The 24,902-nt window shown below is 46.5% G+C and overlaps 1 protein-coding gene across 1 annotated transcript in view; it reads right to left on the reverse strand.

Moving 5' to 3' along the window:
* Positions 1-12,881, reverse strand: part of umps (uridine monophosphate synthetase) — a 37,106-nt gene extending 24,225 nt beyond the window's left edge. The window contains exons 1-2 of the mRNA XM_078552170.1: positions 12,720-12,881; positions 7,088-7,241 (exon numbers count right to left, since the gene is read on the reverse strand). Coding sequence (XP_078408296.1) covers positions 7,088-7,241; positions 12,720-12,854 — 289 coding nt within the window. The 5' untranslated portion in view covers positions 12,855-12,881. The remainder of the gene's footprint in view (positions 1-7,087; positions 7,242-12,719) is intronic.
* Positions 12,882-24,902: the final 12,021 nt, after the last annotated feature.

Raw genomic sequence — 24,902 nt, forward strand, 5'->3', positions numbered from 1 at the left:
GCCTCCCGACCTCTCCACTACCTACCAAGGTCAAATCAGGAATGTGAAGGGTGCAGCTGCAAACTTAATTAAGACACTTAACACCATCCAAGTCATAGCAGTCAGCTTCTCTTTTGTAACCGAATTCAATGTTTACAACGGGCACACTGTGGCTACAGTATCTACTATTTGCAGGATTCACTGGAGCAACTCTCCAAGCTTAATTCAACACATTCCAGTCCTGTACCACGATGATGATGCCAGGAAACCACAATTTGTAAGTTCTCATTCAAATCACCCTAACTTGAACACATGCCCATTCCTTCAGTCAGAGTTAAAATTCCAGAATTTCTTAACTAACAACATTGTGGGAGCACCACCACCCCAAGGAAATCCATGTTTCATGCAGAAAGTACACCATCACTCACTTAGGACAACCAGGGATGGCAATGTAACCTTGTCAATGCTGCAAGAGCCCCAATAACAAATTTAAAGAACCACTGTAAAAGAAACGAAGAAATCATAAGATAATTACAGGTGAGGGCGGCCATTTAGTCAACCTAAACTCATCCATCTGGAACAGCCCTGACGTCTCTTCAGCATCTAACTGTTCCTTAATTCATTCCACAAACAGCATCTCCAGTATTCCTGTAAGTCCATTCTATGCACTGACCATTCTTCATATGAAGAATTTCTTGATATTAGTCTTAAATTGGCCTTTTATTAGTATGGACTTTATTAACCCTTCCTGCTATTGCAATTTAGTTTAAAGTAAACTTTTGGTTTTACTTTTCCCATGCATTCAATATCTTTTCTAGAGTTTATACGTTTCTAAGGTCATTGCTCAGATATCTCTTTTCTAGGCTGTAAAGCCTAAGATTCTCCAATCTTGCCTTATAATTCAGATCTTTGACATTAGGGAATCAGCCTTATGATTCTCTCAGTAGGAATAGTAGAATGATTTTCTTGTGGCTATGTGGCTAAAACTGGACAGTATTCAAGATGTGGTCTGATTAGACCACTGTACAGTTTGATCACTACTCTTGACTTCTACAGAGATTTGGCTACATAGGTCAACATTATCTTGATTTTGGTGTCCTATATTGAACGGGCTGAGCACCAAGTTTACCAAATCCTAGGTCATTTTCAATTTTTTAATTCCAGTATTAGCTATTTTTTAAATCTATGTGCAGTATTTTACATTTGTCCACTCTGAATTTAATCTGCTCTTTTGTTCATTTACATATTCTGCTGAACTCATTCTTTAATTTCTAATCTATCTCATCTGATTTGAGTGCCCTTCCTAGTTTCATTTCATCTGCAAATATGACCAATTTGCATCGAGTTTATGAATCATTGTAGTGATGCAAATTAGGAGCAGTTGTGGCTCCAACACCAATCTTTGGATGCTTGCCATCCCAACAGATTGCCTCCAAAAAGTACCCATTTTCTACCCTTTATCAGTTTTTAATTCATTTTCATAATTTACCTTAAACTCCCACAACACTCAGTTTTACGAATAGCCTTTCATATGTGACTTAGTCAAAATACTTTTATACCAGTTGTAGGACTTTACGCAGTGCATTTGTTTTTAACTAAGGTTGGAGAGAGCGAGAGAGAGCGCGAGAGAAGGAAATACACACCTGGAAAGGAGGACAGAGGAGTAGTGATGGGTTTTGGGTGGGGAAAACACAAATCAATGTCTTTGAGAGGGAAGAAATTAATGGTGCTATTACAGTCGCACAGGAAGGGACCCAAAAGGAAAGAAAGGGAAACAGAAGTAATTAAGTAATTACCTCAGGTTCTGAACAGCAGCCAAAACGTACAAATGAATAGACACAAAGGGAAGGAATACAGATCACACAGGCATGGTAAAGATTAGGGGAGACGTGTCCTGGTCGTAAACAAAGGATAGGGAGCAGACAATATAAGAAACACGTAGGCACATAGAAAATAGGAGGAGCAGTAGGCCATACGGCCCTTTGAGCCTGCTCCGCCATTCATTATGATCATGGCTGATCATCCAACACCAAAGCATTATGCTGTTACTTTAGAAAATATCCAGAGTCACAAAAAAATGACAGCATAGGGAAAGCCTTTTAGCCAATGATGCCAGTTCTGCCGAAGGGTCATGAGGACTCGAAATGTCAACTGTTTTCTTCTCCACCGATGCTGCCAGACCTGCTGAGTTTTTCCAGGTAATTCTGTTTTTGTTTTGGATTTCCAGCATCCGCAGTAGCTTTTAGCTTTTTGTTTTTATGGTTGGATTAGTGCTTGCTCTTTAATTGGCGCACTCTATTTTAATCCCATTCCCCATGCACTCTCTCTGCAACCTTTTACTTTCTTCCTTTCAAACTTAATCCAATTCTTTTAAATTATGTTATAGCTTTACCTCAATGGGCAGCTGCAGGAAACTATTCCATGTTCAAAGAAAACAGCATGGAAAAAATGTCTGAACATCCCCCTTTGGTCTTTATATGATTCTCCTGAGCTCCATACACTCTTGTTATCAATTTGCCAACCAAAGGAAACAATATTTCACTATTTAGCTCATCGAAGCATTTCCTAATTTGGAAAACTTCTATTTGATCCTCCTTTAATTTTCTCTGTTCCAGTGGGGAAAATATTGAGTTTATCTTCAGAACTCTCATTACCGTGATACTCTACTGAATCTTGGCTGCATCCAAAACTGTATGCAACTGTAGCCTAATGTCACTTGCAACTTCAACATCACATCCTTGTTTTTATTCTGTTGTAAAGCTAAGAATCCCATTTTGCTATTTTACCTGAGTCCCAGCCATTAAATATCCCAAGATCTCTCGAATACAAAAGCAAAATACTTCAGATGCTGGAAATCTGAAATAAAAACAGAAAATACTCAGCAGATCTGGCAGAAGCTAGGCAGAAAAAAACCAGCTAACTTTTCCAGTCTGTGACACTTCATCAGAACAGCAAAAAAAGAGGGGTAATAGATTTTAAGCAAGTGAAAGGGGGTAGAGTGGAAAAAGAACAAAAGGAAAGGTTCAGTGATAGGGTGGAAGATAAGAGAGATTGAATAACAAAAGAGTTGGTGGTGCAGGACCAGAGAGTAGTAATGAGACAAGTAAAGAAACAAAAAATATGTCTAAAGGAGGTGTGAATGACAGAATGATGAACACCTGCCATCTGTAAAAACAAGAGAAAAACCATTAACATCCTGGAGGTTGCCACTGACCAGAAACTGGAGCAGCCAAATAAATACTGTGGCTACTAGAGCTAGTCAGAGACTGGAAGTTCTGCACCAAGTGGTTTACCTCCTCACTCCCCAAAGCCTGTCTACCATCGAGAAGGCACAAGTAAGGAGTGTGATTGAATACTCCCCACTTGCCGGAACAAGTGCAGTTCCAACAACACTCAAGAAGCTTAATACCATCCAGGACAAAGCAATCTGTTTGACTGGCACTACAACCACCACCTTAAAACATTCACTCCCTCCACCACCGGCAAACAGTGTGCCATCTACAAGATGCGCTGCAGCAACTCATCAAGCCTTCTTCGACAACACCCTGCAAATCTATGACATGCTTCCTCACATCTCAGAATTTTGTGCCCAAAATCTTAACCTGTGTTCCTAGCTCTTGATAATGGGTCAGCTAATGGGAAGTTTTTCTTCGTCTACCTTATCTAAATCCGTCATAATCTTGTACATATCTATTAAATCACTCTTCAATTGCCTTTGCTCCAGAAGAACAATTCCAGCTTTTCATATCTAACCTTGCAGCTAAAATCCCTTACCCTTGGAAGCATTCTGGTAAATTTCTTCTGCACCCTCTCAAGGACCTTCACATCCTTCCTGAAGGGTGGTGACCAGAACTAAATGTAATACATTAAATGGCAAAAATATATGATTTTTCATTTATTCATGGTTAATTTTCTTTAAATTTAGTCAGTCAATGCCAGAATTTCAAACTGTATCCATAAAAACACAGGTGAATATGGAATGAGCAGTATGTTACGAACATACGTAAACCATCAGAAAACTGTAAAATTCTTTGAAAAGGCAAGGAATCATTTAGTAATGATATCCAGGTATCACAAAACATTGCAAGGAACAGTATTGTATAGAGAATGTACCTTGTAAAACAAAACATTTCCCTACTGTGTTTGGCTTTGCCTAAAAAGTACTGTTTAGGATACTCAAAGTAAATTCTCTCCTCTCTTTGTATTTTAAAGGTGTTAACCAATAGTTTTGATCTAAAAAACAAAGATAGTGAAATGTACGATTAAAAATTACAACTTGTTTTTTTTTAATTCATTCATGGGATATGGGCTTCACTGGCTGGGCCAGCATTTATTGCCCATCCTTAATTGCCCTTGAGAAGGCAGTGGTGAGTTGTCTTCTTGAACCGCTGCAGTCCATGTGCTATAGGTACACCCACAGTGCTGTTCGGAAGGCATTCCCAGGATTTTGACCCAGCGACAATGAAGGAACGGTTTCCCAGTCAGGATGGCGAGCGACTTGGAGGGGAACTTCCAGGTGGTAGTGTTCCCATCTATGTGCTGCCCTTGTCCTTCCAGATGGTAGTGGTCATGGGTTTGGAAGATGCTGTCAAAGAAGCCTTGGTGAATTCCTGCAGTGCATCCTGTAGATGGTACACACTGCTGCTACTGTGCATCAATGGTGTTTGTGGATGTGGTGCCAATCAGGCGGACAGCTTTGTCCTGGACAGTGTCAAGCTTCTTGAGCATTGTGGGAGCTGCACTCATCCAGTCATTTGGGGAGTATCCCATCACACTCCTGACTTGAGCCTTGTAGGTGGTGGACAGGCTTTGGGAAGTCAGGTGGGTTACTCGTTGCACGAATCTTGGGTCTGAATCTTCTGGTCGACGTGCGGGGGCAGGCCTCGCTCGCCAACACATAAAATGACGCACGATGACGTTGGGCATGCGTCCCAACATCACCATGCATCATTCCGATCTTCAGTTCAGCAGGCGCAAACTGGAGTCGGCTGCGCACCCGCCAAACTGTCAAAGGCCTATTAAGGCTGTTAAAATATAATTAAGCTGATTAAGGTTGGCAGGCAGGCGAAGAGCCCAGACGGCCTTCGCATTTATCATGAAACCTCATCCAGGGGCGGGATGAGGTTTCATGAAGGCTTTATAAATTGAATAAAAATTCTTTGACATGTCCCAGCTCTTGCGACACTGTCACATGAGGGGACATGTCTGAATAATTTTTTTTTCATTATTTCAATTCTTCATGATCAAACTAGTCTCCCTGAGGCAGCTCTGTGCCTCGGAGATTTCTGTGCTCTTTCGCGTGTGTGCGCGAAAGTGCACAGGCTCCGGCTCTCTCTCCTTCCCCCGCCCGCACAGGGAGTGCTCAGCGCTTTTAGTTGCGCGTCACATTGGGCGGGCCTTAATTGGCCCACTCGCATAAAATGGCGACGTGCGGCCAATCGTGGGCAGCAATTGGCTGTGTGCACTCCCACACCCGCTCCCGCCCAGCCCGCCCGACAGGGAGAAAATTCTCCCCCTGGCCTCTGACCTGCTCTTGTAGCCACAGTATTTATAAGGCTGGTCCAGTTCAGTTTCTGGTCAATGGTAACACCCAGTTGTTGATGGTGAGGGACTCAGTGAAGATAATGTCATTGAACATCAAGGAGCGATGGTTGGATTCTCTATTGTTGGAGATGGTCATTGCCTGACACTTGTGTGGCGCGAATGTTACTTGCCACTTGTCAGCCCAAACCTGGATGCTGTCCAGGTCTTGTTGCATTTGGGCATGGACTGCTTCAGTATCTGAGGAGTCGCGAATGGTGCTGAACATCGTGCAATCATCAGCGAACATCCACGCTTCTGACCTTATGATGGGAGGAAGGTCACTGATGAAGCAGCTGAAGATGCTTGGGTCTAGGACACTACCCTGAAGAACTCCTGCAGTGATGTCCTGGAGCTGAGATGACTGACCTCCAACAACCACAACCATCTTCCTTTGTGCTAGGTATGACTCGAACCAGCAGAGAGTTTTCCCCCTGATTCCCATTGACTCCAGTTTTGCTAGGGCTCCTTGATGCCACACTCTGTCAAATGCGGCCTTGTTCAAGGGCAGTCACTCTCACCTCACAAGTTCAGCTCTTTTGTCCATGTTTGAATCAAGGCTGTAATGAGGTCAGGAGCTGAATGGCTCTGGCAGAACCCAAACTGGGCGTCAGTGAGCAGGTTATTGCTAAGCAAGTGCTGTTTGATAGCACTGTTGATGACCCCTTCCACCACTTTACTGATGATGGAGAGTAGACTGATGGGGCGGTAATTGGCTGGGTTGGATTTGTCCTGCTTTTTGTGTACAGGACATACCTGGGCAATTTTCCACATAGCCGGGTAGATGCTAGTGTTGTAACTGTACTACGACAGCTTGGCTAGGGGTGTGGCAAGTTCTGAAGTACAAGTCTTCAGTACTATTGCCGGAATGTTGTCAGGGCCCATAGCCTTTGCAGTGTCCAGTGCCTTCAGCCGTTTCTTGATATCACGTGGAGTGAATCGAATTGGCTGAAGACTGGCATCTATATCTTGCTGGGGAACCTCCGGAGGAGGCCGAGATGGATCATCCATTCGGCATTTCTGGCTGAAGATTGCAGCAAATGCTTCAGCCTTATCTTTTGCACTGATATGCTGGGCTCCTCCATCATTGAGGATGGGGATTTTTGTGGAGCCCCTCTCCTCCACTGAGTTGTTTAACTGTCCACCACCATTCATGACTGGATGTGACAGGACTGCAGAGCTTGGATCTGATCTGTTGGTTGTGGGATTGCTTAGACCTGTCTATCACTTGCTGCTTAACCATTGTGTCATGCTTTAAAGAGTAACACAAGGCTTGTATGACCTCAGGGCAAGTAATGCATTAGGGATAAACTTGCTTTGTATTGCATTGTTACTAATATGAAAAATATTCCACTGTTAAGATTCAAATGCAAAACAAATTAAATACCAAAGTGTCAGGGCATTTGAAGCTCTAAGCTTTTAAGCAGTCAATTATTACATGGAACATCAACAATTTCAGCATTGAAGTTAAACTTCAGCATTGTTCAGGGTAAAACGTAGCACCAAGTGTACGGTAATGTGGGTTTACCATAGTCCTTTGCTTCCTTTCGACGAATCAGCATAGGTATGCTATTGGAAGAACAGATAATGGTTGCCAGAGGTAAAGCAGTATATGGAACCCCACAAACAGAATTGCACTTGATTCCAGCATTGTTTGCAGTCTGCCACAGGAGTTCCGAAACCTGTAAGAAAAAAATAACTAATTTGTCAAATGTAATTACTAAATTAACGGACTAAAATTTGGAGCCATAATACAGTTTCAGCAAGGCTACATCAGAATTAAAATATGTGTATCCTAATGAAACAAAAATAGCTGGAAAAACTCAGCAGGTCTGACAGCATCTCCGGAGAGGAATACAGTTAGTGTTTCAAGTCTGTATGACTCTTCATCGGAACTAAGGAAATATAGAAATGAGGTGAAATATAAGCTGGTTGAGGGGGGTGGGACAGGTAGAGCTGGATTGAAGGCCAGTGATAGGTGGAGGTAAAGAAGAGATTGCCAAAGATGTCATAGACAAAAGGACAAAGGGGTGTATCCTAATGAATTTTGCAAGCAAAATAGTCAAGTTTATAGTCGATACCACAATAGGATGCAGGCTAATTTTTAAAATATTCAATCATGCGAAATGGCCGTGCTGGAAACACCAGCATTTACTGCCCATCTTGAATCCCTGCAGTCTGTGTGATAAACGTACTCCCAGTGTTGTTAAGTAGGGAGTTCCAGGATTTTAATCCAGCAATGATGAAGGAACAGTGATATATTTCCAAGCCAGGATGGTGGATAGCTTGGAGGGGAACATCCAGTGTGGGGGTAGTGGTGTAGTGGTTATGTCAATGGATTGATAATCCAGAGACCCAGGGTAATGCCCCGGGGGCCTGGGTATGAATCCCACCACGGCAGATGGTGGAATCTGAATTTAATTTTAAAAATTTTAAAATTCAATAAAGAATTTTTAAAAACTGGAATTAAAAGTCTAACAATGACCATGAAACCATTGTTGATTGTTGTAAAAACCCATCTGGTTCACCAATGTCCTTTAGGGAAGGAAATCTGCCGTCCTCACCTGGTCTGGCGACTCCAGACCCATAGCAATGCGGCTGATCTTAAATGTCTTCTGAAATGGCCGAGCAAGCAACTCAGTTGTCTCAAACCGCCTCAAAGTCAATAAAAAGGAATTAAATTAGACGGACTACCCGGCATCGACGTAGGCACCAGGAACAATAATGGCAAACTCAGCCCTGTCAACCCTGCAAAGTTCTCCTTACTAACATCTGGGGACCTGTGCGAAAATTGGGAGAGCTGTCTCACAGATTAGTCAAGCAACAGCCTGATTTAGTCATCCCCTCAGAATCATATATTACAGATCATGTCCCAGACACCACCATCACCATACCATATGCCTTGCCCACCAGCAGGACAGGCCCAGCAGAGGTGGAGGCACAGTGGTATACAGTCGGGAGGAAGTTACCCTGGGAGTCCTCAACATCGATTGCGGTCCCCATGAAGTGTCATGGCATCAGGTCAAACATGAGCAAGGAAACCTCCTGCTGATTACCAAGTACCACTGTCCCTCAACCAATGAATCTTTTTTGAATTCAATCATGGGATGTCGGCTTCGCTGGCTAGGCCAGCATTTATTGCCCATCTCTAGTTGCCCTTGAGAAGGTGGTGGTGAGCTGACTTCTTGAATCGCTGCAGTCCAGGCATACCTAAAAAGGAGATGTCAACCTGGTAAAGTTACAACATAGGACTACTTGCATGCCAAAAAAAAAAGCTAAGTGATTCCACAACCAACAGATCAGATCCAGGCTCTGCAGTCCTGTCACATCCAGTCATCAATGATGGTGGGCAATTAAACAACTCATTGAAGGAGGAGGCTCCACAAATATCCCCATCCTCAATGACAGAGGAGCTCAGCACACCCGTGCAAAAGACGAGGCTGAAGCATTTGCAACAATCTTCAGCCACAAATGACAAGTGGATGATCCATCTCAGCCTCCTCCAGAGGCCCCCAGCATCACAGATGCCAGTCTTCAGCCAACTCGATTCACTCCACGTGATATCAAGAAACAGCTGAAGGCACTGGTTACTGCAAAGGCTATGGGCCCTGACAATATTCCGGCAACAGTACTGAAGACTCGTGCTCCAGAACTTGCCGCGCCCCTAGCCAAGCTGTTGCAGTACAGCTACAACACTGGCATCTACTCAGCTATGTGGACAATTGCCCAGGTATGACCTGTACACAAAAAGCAGGGCAAATCCAACCCAGCCAATTACTGCCCCGTCAGTCTACTCTTGATCATCAGTAAAGTGATGGAAGGGGTCATCAACAGTGCTATCAAGCAGCACTTGCTTATCAATTACCTGCTCACAGTTTGGGTTCCACCAAGGCCACTCAGCTTCTGACCTCATTACAGCCTTGATTCAAACATGGACAAAAGAGCTGAACTCCTGAGGTGAGCTGAGAGTGACCGCCCTTGACATCAAGGCAACATTTGACCGAATGTGGCATCAAGGAGCCCTAGCAAAACTGGAGTCGATGGGAATAAGGGGGAAATCTCTCCACTGGTTCGAGTCATACCTAGCACAAAGGAAGATGGTTGTGCTTGTTGGAGGTCAATCATCTCAGTTCTGGGACATCACTGCAGGAGTTCCTCAGGGTAGTGCCCTAGGCCCAAGCATCTTCAGCTGCTTCATCAATGGCCTTCCTTCTATCATAAGGTCAGAAGTGGGGATGCTCGCTGATGATTGTACAATGTTCAGCGCCATTCGTGACTCCTCAGATACTGAGGCAGTTCATGTCCAAATGCAGCAAGACCTGGACAATATCCATACTTGGGATGACAAGTGGCAAGGAACATTCATGCCACACAAGTGCCAGCCAATGACCATCTCCAACAAGAGTGAATCTAACCATCAGCCCTTGATATTCAATGGCATTACCATTGCTGAATCCCCCACTATCAACATCCTGTGGGTTACCATTGACCAGAAACTGAACTGGACCAGCCATATAAATACTATGGGTACAAGAGCAGACCAGATGCTAAGAATCCTGTAACTCATCTCCTGACTCCCCAAAGCCTGTCCACCATCTACAAGGTACAAGTCAAGACTGTGATGGAATACCCTCCACTTGCCTGGATGAGTGCAGATCCCACAACACTCAAGGAGCTTGACACCCTCCAGGTCAAAGCAGCCCACTTGCTTGGCACCCCATCCACAAACATTCACTCCCTCACCATCCACAAACAGTGGCTGCAGTGTGTACCATCTACAAGATGCACTGCAGAAACTCACCAAGGCTCCTTAGGCAACACCTTCCAAACCAACGACCACTACCATCTAGATGGACAAGGGCAGCAGATACATGGGAACACCACCACCTGGGCATTCCCCTCCAAGCCACTCACAATCCTGACTTGGAAATATATTGTCATTCCTTCACTGTCGCTGGGTCAAAATCCTGGAACTCCCTCCCTAACAGCACTGTGGGTGTACCTACACCACATGGACTGCAGCAGTTCAAGAAGGCAGCTCCCACCATCTTCTCAAGGGCAATTAGGGATGGGCAATAAATGCTGGCCTAGCCAGTGACACCCACATCCCATAAATGAATAAAATCTCTCCTTCAATCTACAGCAGTGATACCAACTTCCACAGCCTCATAACCCTAAACTAACCGTTTCTCTTGCTCTCTGCCCTATTTCTCTGAAATTTAATCTTATATCTACACTGCCTCATTTTAGACCCTCGAGCAAGGGGTACAGAGGGTTCCTATCCACTCTTCATTATCATAAACATCCCTTTTAAATTGTCTTTTAAAGATGTTGATGATGGGGGATTTAGCAAAAGGGAGATGGTTAGATTCTCTCTTGTTGAGATGGTCAATGCTTGGCAGTTGTCTAGCATGAATGTCGCTTGCCACCTATCAGCCCAAGCAGGTCTTGCTGCTTCAGAGTTGCAAATGGAACTAAACTTTGAAATCATTTGTGAGCATCTCCTCCTCTGACATGTAACAGAGGGAAGGTCATTGATCAAGCACTATAGATAACTGGGCCTAGGGCACTGCCCTAAGGAACATCGCAGCAATGTCCTGGGCTAAGATGATTGGCCTCCAACGGCCATAATCTCTTTCTTTTCGCTAAGTATGACTTCAACCGGTGGAGAATTTTGCCCCTCATTTCCTTTGACTTCAGTTTTGTCAGGGCTCCTTGGTGCCATGCACAATTAAATGCTGTTTGATCTCAAGGCTAGTCACTCTCACCTCACCAGTCAGCTCTTTTGTCCATGTTTGGACCAGGGCTGTAATGAAGTTTGCAGCCAAGTCACCCTTGAGCACTGAAGAGCAGGTTACTGCTGCTTGATAGCATTGTCAACAACACCTTCCATCACATTGCTGATGAATTGAGAGTAGACTGATGTGACACTAATTAGCCAGATTGGAATTGTCCTGCTTTTTTGTGGACAGGCAATTTTCCACATTGTTGTATAAATGTCAATGTTGTAACTGTACTGGAACGGTTTGACCAGAGGTGCAGCTAATGCTAAAGCACAAGCTTTTAGCATTACAGCTGGGACATTGTCAGGACCTACAGCCTTTGCTGTACCTGACTGCCAATCTGTGCCCAGCAGTCAATTGGGGGAGCTACCAGTAATACAGCCAGATAAAGAGCATTTAAATCTTTTAGGGGTGTGTAACTTTTGGAACTGGTAAATGGTCCACATTTGAGAAAGGTTTCACTTATAACTTTAGAGCAATTAAAAACAGGATATTGTTTTGCCATAGTGCAAAAGTTATATTGTAAATGCACCCAAAATTACCTCCTCATTCACTTCAATATATCCCTGCTCTTGCATAGTGTCTTCATTTAATTATGTTTCTGCCTCTGCTTCCACATCTCTCCTTCCACCACTCATCACCCTATTCCTTTACTTTCCCTCTCTTGTTCTTCGGTGTTCCCCTCTCTCCAAGAAGCGAGACCACAGGAGCAGGCTGAGATCTGGGCATTAATTCAAAGCAACAGCATCAGGACTCATGCCAACTGAGTAAGTTAGAGGTTGCCACTGTGCTTGGAATAAGGTGGGAAAGGATTTATTGAAAACCCACGTTCAATTATAAAAGTCTGACGCAAGATGTCAGTGAATATGCTGGCGGCAGGGTCAGAGAAGGGTGGCAGCTGATTGTAGGGATAGTGAACATTGGGGACTCAGCTTTGAGAGCCTGGGTCAGTCACCTGCTCCAAGTTTCCTTCCTCTCCCACATCAGGTATCGTCACAGATGAGAAGTCAGCACTATTCCTAGAAGCGTCTGAAAAACCCCGCTAATGCAAATAATTGATCTGTCAGTAAATTTGTTAGAAAACGTAAACAAATTTCAGGCAGCAGTACAAACATTATCAGCAGGATTGCAGTGGATTGACATGCAGCAATGATGCTGCCCTCCTTCAATCAGGACCTGTCCCAGGAAAACTAAAGATCCCAACTGACAGAGTGGGGCCTTGTTGGGAGGAGTAAGCTCAGGTCTATCCACCGTGCCCCTGCCGACAAAGACCTGGATCCGTCCAACCGCCATTTCAACAGCAATTCATGGTCTGAACTCCACGGAACAGGTGTCTTAGGCCTAAATAAGCATAAATGTGTGGAATGCAAACGGTACCTGGTTCAGTAGAATCGGATGGGACACAATGACTCTCAAATCGAAGTAAACGGGTGATGATATCCCACTTTTCAGTACGAAGTTGCCAAACTTCACCGCCCGAACTTTAAACAACTCGGAGGCCAACGACTCCATGCTGCCCGCGCCGAATCCCTGCGCCTGCGCGCCAAGCTGAGCCTCCGCCGCGCATGTGCGCCCGGTCTCTTGGCCCCCATTTGTCCCGCTGTAAATTGATCGCTGTAAATCCTTAGCCGAATGGAACTGACAACTGACAACAATGCAAGTGTGTTTCCACCCAGTTTCAGTTTTCCTTTTGAAATCATTTTTAAAATTAATTTAGAAATAGAGACAGGAGGTTTTTGCACACACACAAAGTAAATAGCACAAATTCCAGCTCGACGGGCCTTATCAACAGAATGAATGAGGGAACAAAAACAGAATTACCTGGAAAAACTCAGCAGGTCTGGCAGCATCGGCGGAGAAGAAATCAGTTAACGTTTCGAGCCTTCATGGCCCTTCGGCAGAACTGGAGCATAGTTAGAAGAAGGGAGAAATATAAATTGGTTTAAGGGGGGGGGGGGTGGAGAGAGAGACATTGAGGGTGTGGTGATTGTGGAGATGAGCAGATAATCAAAAGATGTCACAGACAAAAGGGTCAAAGAGGTGTTGAAGGTGGTGGTATTTGAGAAAAGTGCTAATTAAGAATGGAAGACAGGATATTCAAAGTACAGCTCTAGTGGGGGTGGGGTGGAAAGACTAAAGGTTTTAGTTTTAGATTTAAAAATAATGGAAATAGGTGGGGAAAGAAGAATCTGTATAAATTATTGAAAAAAAAAGCGGGGGGGGGGGAAAGAAACGGGGTGGGGATGGGGGGAGGGGGAGTTTAAGATCTAAAGTTGTTGAATTCAATATTCAGCCCGGAGGGCTGTAAAGTGCCTAGTCGGAAGATGAGGTGCTGTTCCTCCAGTTTGTGTTGGGCTTCACTGGAACAATGCAGCAAGCCAAGGACAGACATGTGGGCAAGAGAACAGGGTGGAGTGTTAAAATGGCAAGCGACAGGGAGGTTTGGGTCTTTCTTGCGGACAGACCGCAGGTGTTCCGCAAAACGGTCGCCCAGTTTGCGTTTGGTCTCTCCAATGTAGAGGAGACCGCATTGGGAGCAACGAATGCAGTAGACTAAGTTAGGGGAAATGCAAGTGAAATGCTGCTTCACTTGAAAGGAGTGTTTGGGCCCTTGGACGGTGAGGAGAGAGGAAGTGAAGGGGCAGGTGTTGCATCTTCTGCGTGGGCATGGGGAGGTGCCATAAGTGGGGGTTGAGGAGTAGGGGGTGATGGAGGAGTGGACCAGGGTGTCCCGGAGGGAACGATCCCTACGGAATGCCGTCGGGGGGGTGAAGGGAAGATGTGTTTGGTGGTGGCATCATGCTGGAGTTGGCGGAAATGGCGGAGGATGATCCTTTGAATGCAGAGGCTGGTGGGGTGATAAGTGAGGACAAGGGGGACCCTATCATGTTTCTGGGAAGGAGGAGAAGGCGTGAGGGAGGATGCGCGGGAGATGGGCCGGACACGGTTGAGGGCCCTGTCAACGACCGTGGATGGAAAACCTCGGTTAAGGAAGAAGGAGGACATGTCAGAGGAGCTGTTTTTGAAGGTAGCGTCATCAGAACAGATGCGACGGAGGCGAAGGAACTGAGAGAATGGGATGGAGTCTTTACAGGAAGCGGGGTGTGAGGAGCTGTAGTCGAGGTAGCTGTGGGAGTCGGTAGGCTTGTAATGGATATTGGTGGACAGTCTATCATCAGAAATTGAGACAGAGAGGTCAAGGAAGGGAAGGGAAGTGTCAGAGATGGACCATGTGAAGATGATGGAGGGGTGGAGATTGGAAGCAAAATTAATAAATTTTTCCAGGTCCCGACGAGAGCATGAAGCAGCACCAAAGTAATCATCGATGTACCGGAGAAAGAGCTGTGGGAGGGGGCCGGAGTAGGACTGGAACAAGGAATGTTCCACATACCCCATAAAGCGACAGGCATAGCTGGGGCCCATGCGGGTACCCATAGCCACACCTTTTATTTGGAGGAAGTGAGAGGAGTTAAAGGAGAAATTGTTCAGTGTGAGAACAAGTTCAGCCAGACGGAGGAGAGTAGTGGTGGATGGGGATTGTTGGGGCCTCTGTTCAAGGAAGAAGCTAAGGGCCCTCAGACCATCCTGGTGGGGGATGGAGGTGTAGAGGGATTGGACATCCATGGTGAAGAGGAAGCGGTTGGGGCCAGGGAACTGGAAATTGTTGATGTGACGTAAGGTGTCAGAGGGATCACGGATGTAGGTGGGAAGGGACTGGACAAGGGGAGAGAGAAGGGAGTCAAGATAACGAGAAATGAGTTCCGTGGGGCAGGAACAGGCTGACACGATCGGTCTGCCAGGACAGTTCTGTTTGTGGATTTTGGGTAGGAGGTAGAAGCGGGCCGTCCGAGGTTGGGCGACTATCAAGTTGGAAGCTGTGGGAGGAAGATCTCCAGAGGAGATGAGGTCAGTGACAGTCCTGGAAACAATGGCTTGATGTTCTGTGGTGGGGTCATGGTCCAGGGAGAGGTAGGAGGAAACGTCTGCGAGTTGACGCTCAGCCTCCGCGAGGTAGAGGTCAATGCGCCTGACAACAACAGTACCACCCTTGTCAGCGGGTTTGATGACAATGTTGGGGTTGGACCTGAGAGAACGGAGTGCAGTGAGTTCAGAGAGAGACAGATTAGAATGGGTGAGAGGAGCAGAGAAATTGAGACGGCTAATGTCACGCCGACAGTTCTCAATGAAAAGATCAAGAGAAGGTAAGAATCCAGAGGGAGGGGTCCAAGTGGAGGGAGAATATTGGAGGTGGGTAAAAGGATCCGTTGAACGGGGAGAGGACTCCTGCCCAAAGAAGTGAGCACGGAGACGAAGACGGCGGAAGAGTTCAGCATCATGCCGAGCCCGAAATTCATTGAGATGAGGGCGTAAGGGTATGAAACTAAGTCCTTTGCTGAGCACTGAACGTTCAGCATCGGAGAGGGGAAGGTCAGGGGGTATAGTGAATATGCGGCTGGGGCTGGGATTGGAAGATGGGGTGAGGACGGAGGGACAGGCAGGGGTGGAGGGTCCCAGATGGGTGTTGGAGTCGATGAGTTGTTGGAGCTTGCGTTCCTTAGCACTTGAGAGAAAGAGAAAAAGTTTCTTGTTGAGGCGACGGATGAGGCGAAGAATAAAATGAAACTGGGGGCACGCGCAGCTTTGAAAAAGGGTGCGGCGGTGCTGCTGGAGGGAGAGGTTAGGTGTGTCCGATGCTGCCAGACCTGCTGAGTTTTTCCAGGTAATTCTGTTTTTGTTTTGGATTGGAGCATTCGCAGTAGCTTTTAGCTTTTTGTTTTTATCTTTGTGAATGAATGAGGGAGTTCGGAGCAGTGAGAAAATAGGTGTTGTTCTGGTCTTTTACAAAATAAGCAGTGGTCTGAGACAGGGAGCGGGAGACCTGAAGCTTAAGTCCAGAGACATTGGGCGGAATTGTCTGTGCCCGCCGGTGTCATGTGTGTACGGTGATGTCAGCGGACAATATGGTGAGGAGGGCAAATATCAGAGGTCGTGAAACCAGTTTGCAATCATCTGCCCAGCCTGCCAATGGTGGGCCATGTTCCCCACCATTGGACAGCAGGAACCTCATTGCAATACATCAGCATATCATTATAAGGCCAGCTGCTGGACTCATCCCCCCTCCCCCTTGCTGGATTGTCCGCCCGTGTTGGCGGGAAAACATGCCAGTGCAGAACATGTCTTGACAACTGTGATGTGCAAAAGTCGGGACTTATCGCCAGGGCCTTGCTCACATCGTTGACATCCAAGGAAAAGGGCTGCTGGAACGCGACAGCAATGGCATCCATGGCATGCTGGGTAGATTCTCATGGACATGGCTCTGCTGTGAAGCAGCTCATGGAAGCTGGAGAGTCACCATTGATGCTCACAACGGATGATGGTCAAAGGGGTGGGAGAGGAAGGTCTAGTAACGACTGGAAAAGAAGAGGTGTCGGAGGGTTGAGGTTGGGGGAATGAAAGTATTGAGAGGTTGAGGTTGGAAGGGGGTGAATGAAGGTGTCGGGGTGTGAGATTGGGAGGGAGGGAATGAAGGTGTCAGGGGGTTGAAGTTGGGATGGGGGAATTAATGTGTCAGAGTGTTGAGGTTGGGAGGGGTGAATGAAGGTGTCAGGGGTGAGGTTGGGGGGAAGGGAGTACTTGGGGGGTATCTATATGGGAGGGTGGAAGGAGTCTGGGGCAGGAAGGAATGGGGAGAGGTGAAGGAGTTCCGGGCAGGGGGCAGAAGGTGTGTGGAGAGGGGCAGGATTCCGGCGGGAGGAAGGATGAGGAAAGGGGAGGGAGTCCAGGGGGAAGAAGGAGTGTGGAGAGGGGACGGAGTAAAGGTGGAGGAAGAAGTAAGGATGGAGGAAGGAGTCGGGAGGGGCTAAGGACTAAGGATGGCAGAAGAAGTAAGGTTGCCTGAGGGAGTCAGGAAGGGGGAGGGTCTAACCGAGGGGTGAGTCCTGGGGGCTGGGAGGATAAGGAGGTGGGAAGGGCTTCCAGGGGGAAAGGTGCTTCAGGGGGAAGGAGCCCAAAGGCGGGATGTCCAGGTGAACGTGCAAGGGAGGGATCTGATGGCTCCATGACTGCTTCTTGGGGATCGAACTGAGGTTAGGCGCGGTAGGAGGGAATGGTGAGAATGACCGAGGGCAGAGTAGGGTGAGGGTTCCGCAATAGCGGCAGAAGATACAGTGAGGGTAGTTGGTGGGGGCTCGGAGGCAGACACACACCCTGGAGGTGGGAAGGAGGAGATCGGGGAGGTTAATGTGGATGGAGGTGGGATTTTCGGGAAGGAAGGGAATGTGCACGTTCACTTGGACATCTCCGAAGGAAAAGGGTTGTGGCAGCTAGGTCATGGAGGGGAGGTGGAAGATGATGTCAGGAGGGTCAATTGTGATGGGGGCAAGGAAATGGGTGATTGGGGGAGGGGTAAAGATGGGGGAGCGCATGAAAAACTGAATCCAGACCATGCTGTATTAATCGAAAGTGAAACGACGGTCATAGTGGACGAGGTCTGGTGCTGCATGGGAGTGTGATCATTGGGTGGGCGGAGGTGCAGGTCAGCTCAGATGGACAACTGAAAGCGAACCCCAGCAGGCAGCATTCAAAATGTTCAAGACATTGAGGTGAGTATGATATGTGAAGGATCCATGTGCGTGGGAGGATGCTTGTACCAAATTCTGAAAGGCCCTGTCACACACACACTTCTCCCTCCCGAATCACTTGTTGGCCAGCTGCTCCCTCTGCGGTGACAGAGGACAAGGTTGAAGGGCTCACAAGCAAAGGGGACTCGGAGGGAGAGGATACCTCCAAGATTCTTGAGGGAATGACCCAGAGGTGTCCAGCTGTCGCTCCTCCTCCCTTCGGATGTCTGGGGGCCTGGCCTGACGTTAAGGGGAAAGAGCATCTGGAGGGACATCAAGATGCCCCATTTCCCTCTCACGTTATCACTGCAGGAACTCACTCTCAGCTCCCGCAGTGGAGTGCAGGTCTGCGCACACCTCCGCATTCTGCTGGACCAGAGTCTCCACAGCATCTGCCACCCTGCTCATGTAGACCTCCATATGTTCACATGTGGGCACCACTTCATCAGAGAGCAGGGAGGCACATTCCTTTGACTCGCGTGCCACTCTGCTGAGGGCTTCCAAAAGCTCTGCATGATGTTCCCACGCCACTGCTGACTCTTCAGCATGAGTTGGAAGGCTAAATCTAGAGGCTGGTCATTTGACTCGGAGCTCACAGATGCCTGATCTCCAGCAGTCCTCTGAGTGTCAGGGAGTTTGGCTGAACCTGCTTCCTGCTGCTGCAGGCATCTGTCCGTGTGGTGACCACCAGATTGTGAACCGGAGCCTGCTCTAGATCTAGGTTCCACCAAGGTGTGTGTCTCTGCGCTGGTGGAGGGTGTGGGTAAGTGCTGTGACGGGCCTTCCAGGCTGCTTATTTCCAGCTTTTCAATGGAGGAAGTGTCCTCCTGGCTGGAGGTGAGCTAAGGGACTGGCTGGCCGAGGGTGTTGGTCGCTTGACAGAGCTCCATATGAACCAAAGTAGAGATAATTAGTGCATGTCAGCTGAGTCAAAAGCAGGAGAGAGAGCACTCACATTTGCATTGAGATAGGGATGATGTGGTGCAGGATCCTTATGATCTTTATGAGGGTGTTCACTGCCGACCTCATCATCACTGCAAGTAAGTCCACGTCCTCACCAGTTAGTGTGATGGCATGCTCCTCAAAGTGAGTGAGGGGCCTAATGTAGCCAATCCACCCCCTGGTCTGGGACCTCTCCCTGCTGATGTGAGCAGGCTTCTCCTGTATGAAAAGAGATGGAGAGAGTGCGAGCAGGACATGTGGCACTGCATGGAATGTTTGTGCGGTGAGTGGAGCCATGGACAGGATGAGGACACGATCTCGAGACGGTATGAGCTTGATGGAGATGTGAGAGTGTGTGTGAGAGTTAGTGGTGTTTTCCCTTGAGGTGTGACATCCCTGTGGATGTGTGATGGGTCTGTGAGTGTGTGAGTTGAGAGTGATGAGAAGAGTGAATTACCTTGGTGGAATGTACTAGACCCTTCATCCTTTTTTGGCACTGGGTGGCTGTCCTCTTTTGCAGGGCATTGGCGCTGATCACCACTGCCATCACCTCGCAAACCAGAATATGTGGTTGCTGCCTATCCTGCGGCCAGAGCGGAAGTAGAGGACATCACAGTGAGCCTCCATTATGTCCTCAAGGTGCTCGAGGGACGCATCATTGAACCTGGGGGCTGTAGTCTTTTTGCCTTCAGGGCCATTCTGTCTTATTTGCAGCAGTTGTGAGTTGGAAACATTGAGAGGCGTGCACACAGTCGGTCTTTAAATATGGCGCCTGGCATGATGAAGCGGTGAGCTGATGGCGTGGCAGGCGAATGAGAGCCTGCATGCCATGGAAATGGGGTGTTTCCCAGGAATGCATAATTAATGTGGCAGGTTTGGGACGATACGGCGTGAAAAGCCACCATTGCGGCTTCGAGTTAAACAACGTTTTACCCGCCCGCTACCGCACTTAGTGCAAACCGGGGACAATTCTGCCCATTAACTAGGTAAGGAGATTGGTGATTGGTTGGGAAGTTTTATGGTTTCATTTTATTCTAAGCTAGGGAAGTAGTTTATACTAGGACTAATATGTACTGCATTACATAGGTTAACAAGTTAAATTACTTGATATAACTATATATAATCAATAAACGAAGTCTATAATTAATTAAATAAATAAAATAAGGCTAGTGTATGATACGGTAGAGCAGGTTGTGAGTCTTGTCTGCAGAATGTGGGATTTTGTGGATAGTGAGACTGTTCCAAGCAAACACATCTGCAGGCAATGCCCCCATATTGAGTCTCTCCAACTCAGAGTTATTGAACAGGAGTGTGAGTTGAAGAGCCTCTGACATGGAAGAATTTTCTACCTGTCGGGGGGGGAAGTGCAGGAGTGGGCAGGCGCACCTCCTATCGGCGCCCCCCAATTGGGGGCCCACCGCCATTTTACATGGGCGGGCCAATTAAGGCCCACCCAGTGTGACATCCGCCAGGAAGCGCTATGCACTCTCTGTGTGGGCAGGGGGTGGGGTGGGGGGGTGGTGGATTCCCTCAGCCGAGATGCATGCAAAAGAGCACATTGACCTCCCTGAGGCTAAGTGCTGCCTCAGGGAGATCAGCTCCAAATTTAAAAATGCTAAAGGTACAAAAATAAAATTCCCCTGACATGTCCTCTCATGTGACACTGTAGCATGAGTTGGGACATGTCCATCACTTTAACTCAAACATTTATTAAATTTTTAAAAACTCTCATGAAACCTCATCCTGCCCATGGATGAGGTTTCATGCTTTTTCTGAAGCCCGCCAGGGCTCCCGGCCTGCCCGCCAACCCTAAGGTTGGACAGGCAAGTCCATTAATTAGGTTAATGGCTTTTTAAATTGCCTCAATAGGCCGTTGACAGGTTGGTGGGCGCACAGCTGACTCGGCTGAGCCCCCGCTGACCTGAAAATGGAGATGACACGGGGTGGCGTTGGGAGTTCAGCCTTACGTCATCCCGCGTCATTTTACACGTTGGCGAGCGGGCCCTGCCCCCTGCTCACCAACCTAAAGATCCTGCTTATAAGGGAGTGGGAGGAATTTCTGGATAGTTTTATCCAGAATACAGTCACACCTCAGAGGAAAACACAGGTTCAGGAAAAGGAGGGTGTAACAGCTAAGGAGCTGGGTAACAGGTATTTAGGAGAAGTTGAGAAGGAGGTCCTACAGCTACTGGTCATGTCCAACAGGTAGGATGTACTGTGAGGAACCCGTTTTTGGGAAATTTGAAGGACATTGAATTTCAGACAATTCTTCCTCCTGAGTTATTTTTATAAGTTTGCAATATCAATTCAGGGCTGTGACTATGCCATTTTTCAATAATTTTTCAATGGGTCAAGGTAGATGTCCAGCAAGGAACACCTGGAGAGGGAAAAGATACTTTGTCTATCTAAGTTAATGAAAAATTGCTGTTGCCAGGCTAAAGACTCTTGCTGATTGGTTAAAAGCACGTGGCCTAAAAGAAGTATTCTTTGAACATCTTAGCCTTAAAAACTCTGTCAGAGTGTGTGTGGGGGGTGCCTTAAGAGTAGACTGCCAGAAAAAGACTCTCTCTCTTTCCATCTCTCTGCTCCACCTCTGTTTTAAACCTTCTTCAGGAACATCTCATCAGGATAACTCTCTTATTTTGAGAGTTCACAAAGTTGTGATAAGTAAGAGTCATCCAGGACAGTTTCACCAAAAAAATCCATCTGAAGGAATTGTTATGACATGGTGTGCCTGGCGGACCAAATCCACAAGGGAAACTTGGTCATGCTATTACAATGGTTTTGCAATTTGTGTTTATTATGAGACGCGTGCACTGAATTCAGAAGTAATGAGTCCACCGAGATCTTTAGAGATTTTTAAAAATTAAATTAAAACTTTTATAACAAAATAAAAGATGTCAAGCATATACATAAGACTACAATTACCACTATAATAACTCCTAAAATTCCTAATTAACCTGACCCCCAGTTATACTCCCTTTAAGGCAACTGTCCAAAATAGATTTTAGATTTAAAACAGACTCAGTAAGTTAACACAGTACCCTGGACAGTGGAATTCCAGATGACTTTTCTCCAGCTTCGGTTCCGTTAGACAGCAGACTTATGCACAAATGCTGGAGGCTTCATTAAGGCTTTTCACACACCTCTGTTAGATCTTACATGGCCTTCTCCTGGCACATAGCCTCTCATTCTCCTTTATATATGTTACTCTATTTATAATATGTAAATTCTATTGTTTCATACGTCTTTGAAACTATCTCCCTCATAATATAAAAACTTTCAATGGTGCCAATATTGCCAGTAACCTTTGGGAAAAATAAACACATTCCTTAGCTTTGCTTATCTGGATTTTTGTAAACAGACTGAGATCCCTTTGAAATCCAAATATCCCCTTTATTTATCTAAAAATGCAAATTCCTTTCACATCTTACATGCTAAGCCAGCATTCATGTTTACTCATTAGCTTGTCAAGCACCTAGCTTCTTTTGATGATTTAAATTTGCAGTTTACTTGACTCCAAATGTAATTAAATCACACACAGACAGACCCAACTATACTTACTCTCATAAACCTACTTAACAAAAAAACCAGAAAATATTATGAAAATTATTATAATTTCATGACAGAATTTCCATACCTATTGTGAACAGAATTCTGTTAGATCAACAGCGTCAAGATCACTTTGAATCTTATCCTTTTAAATGAAATGTTCCCATCCTCCAGCCTCTGCAGGGAACTGTGTTTGTTTTATCCTGTTTTGTGTTTGTGTGTGAGTGTATGGGGGTTCAAATATTTGTTTTTTTGAAAAGGGGGAAATTGTTACACTTCTAAACTACAACTTTTATGTTAACCAGTTTATTAACTTGTTTTTAAAAAGTAGCTTGTTTTGTACTAAATCAATTTTTTTATGTTTACTGAAAGAAGCCTGGTCAGAGTTTTTTTGCACTGGGAGTAACAGTATCAAAGGTAAACAATTGGCCAGTTTTGTGGGTGAAGTAAACATTTAACTACTGTTACGAACTGTAGAGAAGCTGGGCTAGAATTAACTGTGCACTCCTCCCACCGCAGTCCATAACAGTACTCACTACCTGTGAGAACAAGGAGAAAGACTGCAGGGGGGACAGTCACTTGCAGACCGAGGCACTGTGGCTCAGAAGGCTGTACAGGGGATAGAGCCGAATAAAAATATGATACTAATAGAGTCTCTATAATTAGGAGGATAAAAAGTGTTCTCTGCAGCCAAGAACGAGAATCCCGAAGGGTGTGTTACCTACCTGCTGCAAGGATTAGGGATATCTCAAATTGGCTGGAGAGGAACTTGGAAAAGGAGGGGATAAATCCTGTTGTTGCGGTCCATGTTGGAACAAACAACACAGAGGGAGGAGAACTTGCTGAAAGAATATCAGGAATTAGGCTCTAAATTAAAAAGCAGGACCTCAAGGTTAATACTCTCTGGATTATTTCCTGAGCCACGTGCAAAATGGCATGGAGCAGATGGATCAGGAGAACTAACACATGGCTAAGGGGCTGATGTGGGAAAGAAGGGCATCTTTTCATGGGACACTGGCACCAGCTCTGGGACAGGAAGGAACTGTATCAATGGGATGGGCTCCACTTGATCTGGGATGGGACCTGTGTCTTAATGGAAAGGGTAAGTAGGGAAGTGGCAAAGGCTTTAAACTAGTAGTTGCAAAGAGGAACCTATAAGAAACATGAGCAGCCTAAATGTAAACAAAATGTGGCAGGAGAACATAAGAAAGACTAAAGTAGGTGGTGAGCATATTGATGCCAAGGGAATAAATAGGCTTATAAAAAGGGTCTAAAAAGATGGTTAAACATAAAGACAGAGGAAATCCTTTAAAAATTTGTTAAAATGTCTGTGCAGCAATGCACATTGGTCTGTATTTTCATCCTTGAGGTCGGTATGGGGAGTTTGGAAAATGCCTAGCTCGGCCTCCTCACCTCTGGAGAAAATGCCCGCCAAGGTGAAATCTTCATTGCTGGGCGCCAAGTGTGAGCTGGAGTTGGACCAGCCGATGTGGGAAGAAGTGCGGAGGCAGCCTTAGGGGCTGCGTGTGCCGAGGTGGGCTATTTAAAAGGCCCGCCTTAGTGCTGTGGGACTTTGTCCCTGTGAAAAAAACACTAAGGTCCTCCAGCCTTCGCCCCTCACACCCCCTTCACCTTCCGAACACTCCCCAAACCCCATCCATGCAACCTCATGTCCCCCACCCAGCTCCTCAGGCCCCTCACACCCACTATGCTCAGCTTTGCCCCTCCATTCACCCCCATTATCCCCTCATGCCCCCATGCCAAGTTTAGGCACTTCCATGCCACCCACTGTACATTTTCCAGAACCAATGAGCACCACAGTATAAAAAAAACTTTGAAAAATGTAACCCTTTAATCACTTTCCCCTATGCTTGAAAAAAAATGTCTGGACAAGCTAATAAAATTGTCAGGTCCAGGTAAGTGCGGGTGGTCTCATGGCAGGGAGTGGAGGTGAGGCCAATAGGAGGGGGGGAGGCGGAGAGAGGATGGTGGAGGTCTTGATGGAGAGCCTAGGGGAGGGAACCACCCATGGGTGCACACCTTGGGGGTGGGGCACCTGATGTGGGAAGGGGCCTCTTGATGGAGTGGCCTCACTCCTTTCCCACCCTAGGCCTCAGCAGGGCAACCTGAGGGGCTTCCCCCTGCCCCTGAACCCTTCCCACCAGCCTCAAAATCGAGGCCGGGCAGGAAGCTGCCCTTAAATGACCATTAATTGAGTGGTCCTCTGTAAAATTGTGGACAGGTTGTGGGCAGGCGGAAGGGCAGCGGGAGGGCCACCTGGGGTATTTTACAGTTTCCCCGCCTGCAAACCAATCAGCGGTGGACCATAATTTTCTGCCCATAGAATAGGAACCATGGGATTTTCAAGAACCTGATATTAATTGGACAGATGAGGTAGGTAAAGGGGATAAGGAAATGGAATTCCTACGATGTGCACACGACTCCT

Source organism: Cetorhinus maximus, chromosome 11, assembly GCF_964194155.1.
Source record: "Cetorhinus maximus chromosome 11, sCetMax3.hap1.1, whole genome shotgun sequence".
Lineage (NCBI taxonomy): Eukaryota > Metazoa > Chordata > Chondrichthyes > Lamniformes > Cetorhinidae > Cetorhinus > Cetorhinus maximus.